The 7,726-nt window shown below is 43.0% G+C and overlaps 1 protein-coding gene across 2 annotated transcripts; it reads right to left on the reverse strand.

Annotated features, from left to right (window-relative positions):
• Positions 1-1,010: 1,010 nt before the first annotated feature.
• LOC105049835 (uncharacterized) lies at positions 1,011-2,222 on the reverse strand. 2 transcript variants are annotated; one of them, XM_019845840.3, is made up of 2 exons: positions 1,646-2,222; positions 1,011-1,526 (listed from the first exon to the last, which is right to left on the reverse strand). In XM_019845840.3, exons 1-2 carry the CDS (start codon positions 1,838-1,840, stop codon positions 1,026-1,028), a joined length of 696 nt encoding a protein of 231 aa, XP_019701399.1. In that variant the 5' UTR covers positions 1,841-2,222; the 3' UTR covers positions 1,011-1,025. The 2 variants fall into 2 exon arrangements, with proteins under 2 accessions (XP_019701399.1, XP_019701397.1); XM_019845838.3 differs by having other exon boundaries at positions 1,625-2,219.
• Between the last annotated feature and the right edge of the window lie 5,504 nt (positions 2,223-7,726).

Raw genomic sequence — 7,726 nt, forward strand, 5'->3', positions numbered from 1 at the left:
TAATTAATTAACTTATTTACTATAATCAGTCAAGAAAAAAAAACTAATCAACCTCTTCAAGCCTTCAAAAAATAGGAACAAAATCGTGACCAGATCACCCACAGAATTATTAGATAAAGAATCCAAATCCTCCAATTCGACCTTCAAAGGAAGCCTCATTGAAAAACAAAAAAATCCTTCGAGAGACTCTTTTCTTTTCAAATCTTCTATCCTGGATGCCTTCATGCAGTCTGAGCGGACATTATAAAGACAGAAAGATATTGCGAATAAAAAGAATTTTCGTAAAGAGAGATTCGGCTATTATTATGGATTTGAGACAATAACAAGCAATTTAAGACTCATCTGCTTCTCCATGACACTGCTCATATCTGGCATATTTTAGTGTAGCATTGCTGCTTATACTAAAGAATATTCTAAAATTTGAACTTGAGGATAAGGTGACTTATGCCCACCGGCATTGAAGGATCTTGCGCACGCTGATTCTGCGGCTTATGCACACATCAGAGTTGTATGAATATTCGATTATATTAGAAAAAAAACTATAAGAGATATTGAGCGGAGCATTCCAATAAATTAATATTTAAAAAAAAATAATTATAATCACAGCATAGGATGCAGTAAAATCAATAACAACGACAACAACGTAAGATGCAATAAATATTTACCCGTAACAAAGTCTGAGATATCTGAGTTCTGTATGTACATCAACAAGTAAATTCCTGGCATAAGAAGATAAGAAGATATTCTGATTCTGTTACTCAAAAATGAAAAAAAAAAAAAAAAAATCTTCTGATCCCGAAGACAAAGGGAGCATATTCTCATTTTTATTTTCTTGAAAAAAAAAAAAAGCGTAAATCAAAAACCCCGAGACAACATGATGTTCTACCCAAAAAAAAAAAAAAAAAAAAAACCGACTGCAGACGCGTTCCCGCACGCCAAAATTAACTAGGAGCATGCAATTTCTCTCAAAAATCCACAATTTCCGTTGTTTTCTTTTTTTTTTGATTCTATTTATTTATTTTTTTTCAAACCCTTCGATTTCTTTCCAATATGCCCTCCAAGACGATCCTCTTCTTCTCGTTCTCCTCAAGCCCCTTCCGCCGGAGCTTCGGCGCCGCCGTCGGCGCGACGTTCTCCGCCGCCAGCCCGGCGTCGGAATTCCGGCGAGGGACGAAGCAGAGCCAAGACGACGTCCATAGGATCGCGTAGATGCGTCCACAGAACACCATGACAGATAGGCTTAGGAGGAGGAGGAAGAGCCCCGTGGCCGAACCGTAATTTCCGGCCGGCGCCGGCGCCCGCGCCGGTGGCGGTTGATTCCTCGATTCAGGAATCCACGACGCCCTCTTCCGCCGGAGCTCCGGCTTCGGTTTGTGCTCTGGCTGTCGGAACGAGGTAAAGATCGTGACCGCCATTCGGTCGTCGCCGTATGATGACTTCCTGCTCCATTCCGCCGCCCGTTTATCGTCGGAGACCTTTGGCGCTACCGAGCGGTTCGGATCCTTCCCTTCTTTCCTGCTTTGATTCTAAACGAGATCAAGCAAAAAAAAAAAAAAATTCAAAACCGGATTTTGAATCCAAATTTGAATCGAAATCGATATAGTTTCATGAACTAACGCCACACCGGAGCGGAAACAAACATAACCGATCTGAAGATCTTCGCGAGAACCCGGCGGTTGAGACGCCGCCCGTGCCGACGGGCCTCCGGCACGAGGACCTCGCTCCTCCCGGAGGATCCGGCGGAGCTTTCTCTTGTCTTCACCGCCGCCGCCTCCTCCTCCACCGGATCGACTGCGCCAAAACAGAGGAAGTGGCCGCTCCGCTTCCCTCTCGCTCCCATCGCCTCCCGGAGATTTAGGAGAGGATTTCTATTCCACCAGAGGTGAGAAACGGGGAAGATAGACACTTTGGGGATTTGGATCGCTATTCTATATCGGGAGAGAGAGAAAGACAGCGGGTGGAGAGGATTGGTGGCGTGCCCGAGGGGTGGGTGGGAAACCGGCGAAGGCGGCGCATGGCTCTGCCTCTTGTGTCTTTGTCGTCTCCTCCGTGGTCCGCGCGCGCCAGTTGGCCCGCCGGCTTAAGGGGGAGGCGAGGAAGTGCTGCCCAACTGCCCGGGCTACCCGAAGTAGCCACGTGGCGGACGGTTACCTCCCCGGCCGTCCCGTTATACATCTAGCGCCGCTGAGCTCGTGGTCTGTTCGCTGGAGGTCCTTTGGCCTCCATTTTGGCTTGGTTGCCCCTCCTTCCTCCATTATAGGTGGAACCGAGATAGGGGTACTATGGTCTTTCTCCACGCTGCACGTGTCATTCTTTTGACGGAAATGCCACCGGAGAAGTATGCCACGTTGTGACGGAAATCTACAGGCTGATCGTGAGGAACAGATTAAAGCGGCCCCGGGTGCCAATCTAAAGAATTTGTTGCGGGCGGCGGGGCCTCGGCAGTGGGCTACGTTGGAGAAATTATTCCACACAATCAATCACGACAGTTTATTCTTGTAAACTTTATTCACCAAGTATATATTTCGGTGCATCGTTATAGAAACGACTGTCATGTGGTTGGGATTTTTGATGGATTGAATTGTTTTTCCCTCTTGATGAGCACCAAGAGGACTGCAAAGCATCCATATAATATAAATAAAATGAACAATAAGTTTAGAGGTGAAATTCTGTGTTGACATGTAAGATTGTAAAATAATTTTTTTATATGCCACGTGTCAAAATACTTGAGGAGTCTCAATCGGATGGGAGGCTTGGAGCAGTCGAAAAAGAAGCTTAGACGATGATTGGGGTTCTGTGTATAGGGCCAATCATTTTTATTGCCACGAGGGCAAGGACACGAGAGAGACAATAGGGAGACAGGGAGTGACGAGTGCCATGGGAGGAGGAAGACAAGTGAAGGAGTGGGCAAGCCCCAACACAGTCTTTTCAAAAAAATATATATAATATAAGTAAAATGATCAATAGGCTTAAAAGTAAAATTTTATGTTGATACGTAAGATTTTAAAATAATTTCTCAGTATACCTATAACGAAATGCTTGAGGAGTCTTAATTGGATGGGAAGCTTGAAGCAATCGAAAGGGAAGCTTAAACGATGGCTAGGGTTTTGTGTGCAGGGTCGATCATTTTTATTACCACAAGATCAAGGATACAAGGGGGACAATGGGGAGCCAGGGAGCGATGAGTGCCGGGGGTGGATGAAGGCAAGTGAAAGAGAGGGCAAGCCCCAACACATAGTTTGCTTTCAAGAAAATAGAAGTAAAAGGATAATTCCGAAGGGGACAGTGCAGTTGAGGCAGAGACAGAGGGAGAGGCGGAAGAGGAGGGCAGATGGCGTTGCTGCAAAGCTGGCAAAAGGCATATGGCACCCTCAAAGACACCACCATCAACCTCAACAGCAATTTCAAGGTAAAGATAGATAATCATTTATAGATATTTTTGATTTTTTCCCCACATCCAATGAAAGTAAACAATTCTAAAACCCTAAACTAACTTGAATCCGATCTAACCCCTTTCGGTCTGATTCGCGTGCTACTATTATCCGATTGAAGGACCTAGATGTTGCCATCATTAAAGCCACGAATCATGTGGAGTGCCCCCCAAGGAGAGGCATCTCATGAGTGCGTTTTGGTTCCCCTCTCCTTTGCCTACCCCCCTCTTCTTTTTTTTCTTCTATACTTGTGTCTTCTTGGTGGCCCTATCATTGATTCCCACCTTACTCTAACCTTACTATCCAGAGACCTTGGCGGCCGCTTCCATCACCCATCTCCATGCTGATGTCACCTACTGCATCCACGCTCTTGCCCGTCGGCTCGCCAAGACCCAAAATTGGACAGGACTCAAATGCTCTCATAATCAGATTTTTTCCATCTTTCCTTATTTTTCATTGATTTTTCTTATGTTTTTTCTATTTTTCCTCTATTTCTCCATCCTCAGGAGACCCAATTGAAAGAGGAAAATTGCTTTTCCTCGTAGGATCTTCCAGATTTCATCAAATCTGGGGCGTAATGATTTTTTAAAAAAAATTATCCTACATATTTCAGATCTAATTCTCTAGATCTAATTTCATTATCTGATATTTAAAATCTAAAATTAAATCTAAAACTATGATAAAAAAAGAAATACCTCAAGGATAATCTGATTATCCTGTAGATGATCTCTGCACAGCCCGAGGTTCTGATGTAGCCACGCAAGCGCCTGGCCTCTATCGGTATCCACTCGGGTAGGATCTAGAACGTCTTCTCCTCGCGAATCTACGCTCCAAAAATTAGATATTTATATGATTTGAAGGTACTTCAGAACTCCTTCTGAAGTTGGAGCAGCAGCCTGTCGAAGATGTCCTGCAGCCTTTTGTTCCAGGCGTCACCACGCCTTGGATCTTTGCCAGATGGACGTCCAACTTTTTGGACATGAAGAAGGGAGGAAGGAGAGCAGGGAGGACATGAAGAAGAGGGTAGGAGGCAGCAGCTATTGAATTTTGTGCATAAAATAATTTTATTTTCGAAACCCTAGGCGCAGCAGGGTTTATATAGACCCTGTATGCTGCGCAGTGCCACATCATTCAACCAATTAAAAAATTTTAATAAATTCTAAAAAAATTTTGATTGATGGAGTGATGTCATCTGATCACATCAGATAAGAATCTCCACCCTCTCTCCTAAGTTGGCACCAACAATGGATAAGCTCAATCAAGGTGGCGCCAAAGAGTCCAAGTTTATCAGGACTCTTTGGTTCTTATCCATTTGGGGTGCCCACTTAAATCCAATTGAGCTCATACCATAATCTAATTATGGCATCCAATTCAATTAGGTTTTGACATGTGGACACTCCACAAAAATCCTCCAATGAGTCCTCTTCAGTTTAAGACCCATATGTCAATTTTTGACAGATGTCCTAAAATGAAATTGGCAGGTGCTAGGAATTAGCAAGTGTTGTCTTAAATTTATCTCATGAATTAAGACAAGCTTTTCTGAGCTGGACAATCTTCATTTAGACTGAGAGAAATCTTTCTAAGATTTTCAGGATGAGTCAAATCACATTTGGCTCAGTAGAGACAGAAAAGATTACACGAGGAGAAAGTTAGGCTCAATCGAGTGCTAGCACGATTTTTTTGAACCTAATTGGATCTTATCCAAATCAATTGGGTTAGTCCAATTGATGACATCCAGATCCTAACCCTTATTTGTGTGACCCAGTCAGGTTCAATTCCGTATGGTAATGAGACATGTCGTGATCTCATCATCGACATCATCGAAACTCCTTTCGATGGACCAGAACTCTTCTGATTCAGACAATTAGAATGATCGATCATCAATATCATTCTAATTACTCCCAAAATCTACCAGTGACACCTAGCAGTATATGGTGGCAATCCATCAGAACTGAAAACGAACATCTCGGTACAGCTACCTATGTGATTGAGTTCCTCTATCATGGTCCCGACTGAATTAGCGTTAAGGTGAACTCGTCAAACCCAACATCAGTCATATGAATTAATCGATCGATCCGAGTCCGATATGAAACCTTAATGAAAAATTCTTTTTTCATTATTTCACTCTGCCATGGTCATAGGCTTAAGGACTCGATCTTTCGATCACCATAGGACTACTCCTCTCATCTACCAAGGTTGATAGATCTCATCTTGGTGCGACCTAGTTCCTACAATGAATATGCTACAGCCAACATACACCTCCGGATTTCGAATGGCTAGGAGATCGAGTTATGGTGTAGTCAAACTATAACACACTTAAGGTGAACTGTCGATGCATCTCAGGTCAAAGAACTAGACACACAACTGCAGCATCGAGCTAGTCATCGATGAGAAGGTAGACTTCTTTATGACTGCTCAAAGTGGTCACGCTCAGTACTCTCATTCTCAATGAATACCTGTACTCTCGCTCCGGTGTCTCCACACCATAGACTCAAGATACATCTACCCTAAGGAAGCGATCATACACCAACCTTTCGGATCGATCACCATCCTCGTGATGATCTTATGGTCAGGAGCTGTTTATGAGTTAGTTATGTAAATTCATGCCTTAAATTTTCAACTCTTAAAAATATGAATTTACATTCTCACTAACTCAAAGGATGTATCACAGACACAATGTACACAACGTGATAGAAGAATAACCCTTTTATTCATTTATAATCAAAATTACAAATTTATCTTTAGATCTGTACAGGAATGTGTCAGCCGATCTGGCATTTAGGGCACACATCTAACAAACTCCCACTTGATCTAATGCCAATTGGCTACATATCTAAGTCCCATCTTCTCAAGGTGGGCTTCGATCTTCTGTTGGCCCAATGACTTAGTCAGTGGGTCTGCCACATTATCTGTGGAGTCGACTCTCTTGACCTCGACATAATCTTTTTCGAGATAATCACGGATTAGATAGAATCGCCGCTCGATATGCTTGGACTTCTGGTGAGATCTTGACTCCTTAGCTAAGGCTATGGCACCATTATTGTCGCAGTAAAGAGGTATGGCATCTGATGACATCACTCCAAGCTCTGCGGCAAACTTCTTGTACCAGAATGCCTCCTTCGCAGCTTCCGATGCAGCAATATACTCTTCCTCCATGGTGGAATCAGCAATCACCGTCTGCTTGGAACTCTTCCAGCTAACTGCACCACCATTGCAAATGAACAGACTCCCAGATGTCGACTTTCAATCATCTATATCATACATAAAGTCTGAGTCTGTATATCTCTGAATCTGGAGTTTTTCATTCCCAAAGACTAGAAACATATCCTTATTCCTTCTCAAGTACTTAAGGATACATTTCACAGAAGTCCAGTGCTCTTCACTTGGATTCGACTGATATCTTCTTGTGACACTCACAGCATGGGCTATATCAGGTCGTGTACATAGCATGGCATACATGAGGCTCCCTATTGCTGAAGCATAAGGGATCTTGCTCATGCGTTCAATCTCCTCAGGTGTGCTAGGGCACATCTTCTTGGAGAGATGAATGCCATGTCTAAAAGGTAATAAACCTCTTTTGGAGTTTTCCATGATAAACCTTTTTAGCATCTCCTCTATGTACATCTTCTGTGAAAGTTCGAGCATCCTATTTGGTCTATCTCTATAGACCTTAATATCCAGTATAAAGGATGCCTCTCCTACATCTTTCATAGAGAACTCCTTAGACAACCATACTTTGACTGAGGTCAATATGGGAATGTCATTTCCAATTAAGAGGATGTCATCTACGTACAATACGAGGAAGACAACTGCGCTCCCACTGACCTTTTTGAACACACATGGTTCCTCCTCATTCTTGATGAAATCAAACATTTTGATGACATCATTGAAACGAGTATTCCAACTCCGAGATGCTTGTTTAAGTCCATAAATGGACCTTTGCAGCTTGCAGATCTTGTGATCATCATCACTGGATGTGAAACCAAACGGCTGTTCTATATAGATATCTTCCTCAAGATGTCCATTTAAGAACGTCATTTTCACGTCCATTTGTCATATTTCATAATCGAAATAGGCTGCAACAGCAAGCAATGTGCGGATGGATTTTAGCATGGCTATGGGCGAAAAGGTATCCTGATAGTCAATGTCTTCGTGCTGACTATAACCTTTTGCTACGAGTCTAGCCTTGAATGTCTCCACATTCCCATTTACACCTATCTTTCTCTTGAAGATCCATTTACATCCAATAGGTACAATACCTTCAGATGGATCTACCAAGGTGCAGACTTGGTTTG

This window comes from Elaeis guineensis, chromosome 2 (genome assembly GCF_000442705.2).
Source record: "Elaeis guineensis isolate ETL-2024a chromosome 2, EG11, whole genome shotgun sequence".
Lineage (NCBI taxonomy): Eukaryota > Viridiplantae > Streptophyta > Magnoliopsida > Arecales > Arecaceae > Elaeis > Elaeis guineensis.

What these genes read in the sequence shown, in the direction of transcription:
- LOC105049835 (XM_019845838.3), bottom strand. Translation starts at nt 1,840, where the DNA reads ATGGGAGCGAGAGGGAAGCGGAGCGGCCACTTCCTCTGTTTTGGCGCA. An exon ending in TTATGTTTGTTTCCGCTCCG is followed by an intron (nt 1,527 to 1,624) that starts GTGTGGCGTTAG and finishes GATCTCGTTTAG; the next exon opens with AATCAAAGCAGGAAAGAAGG.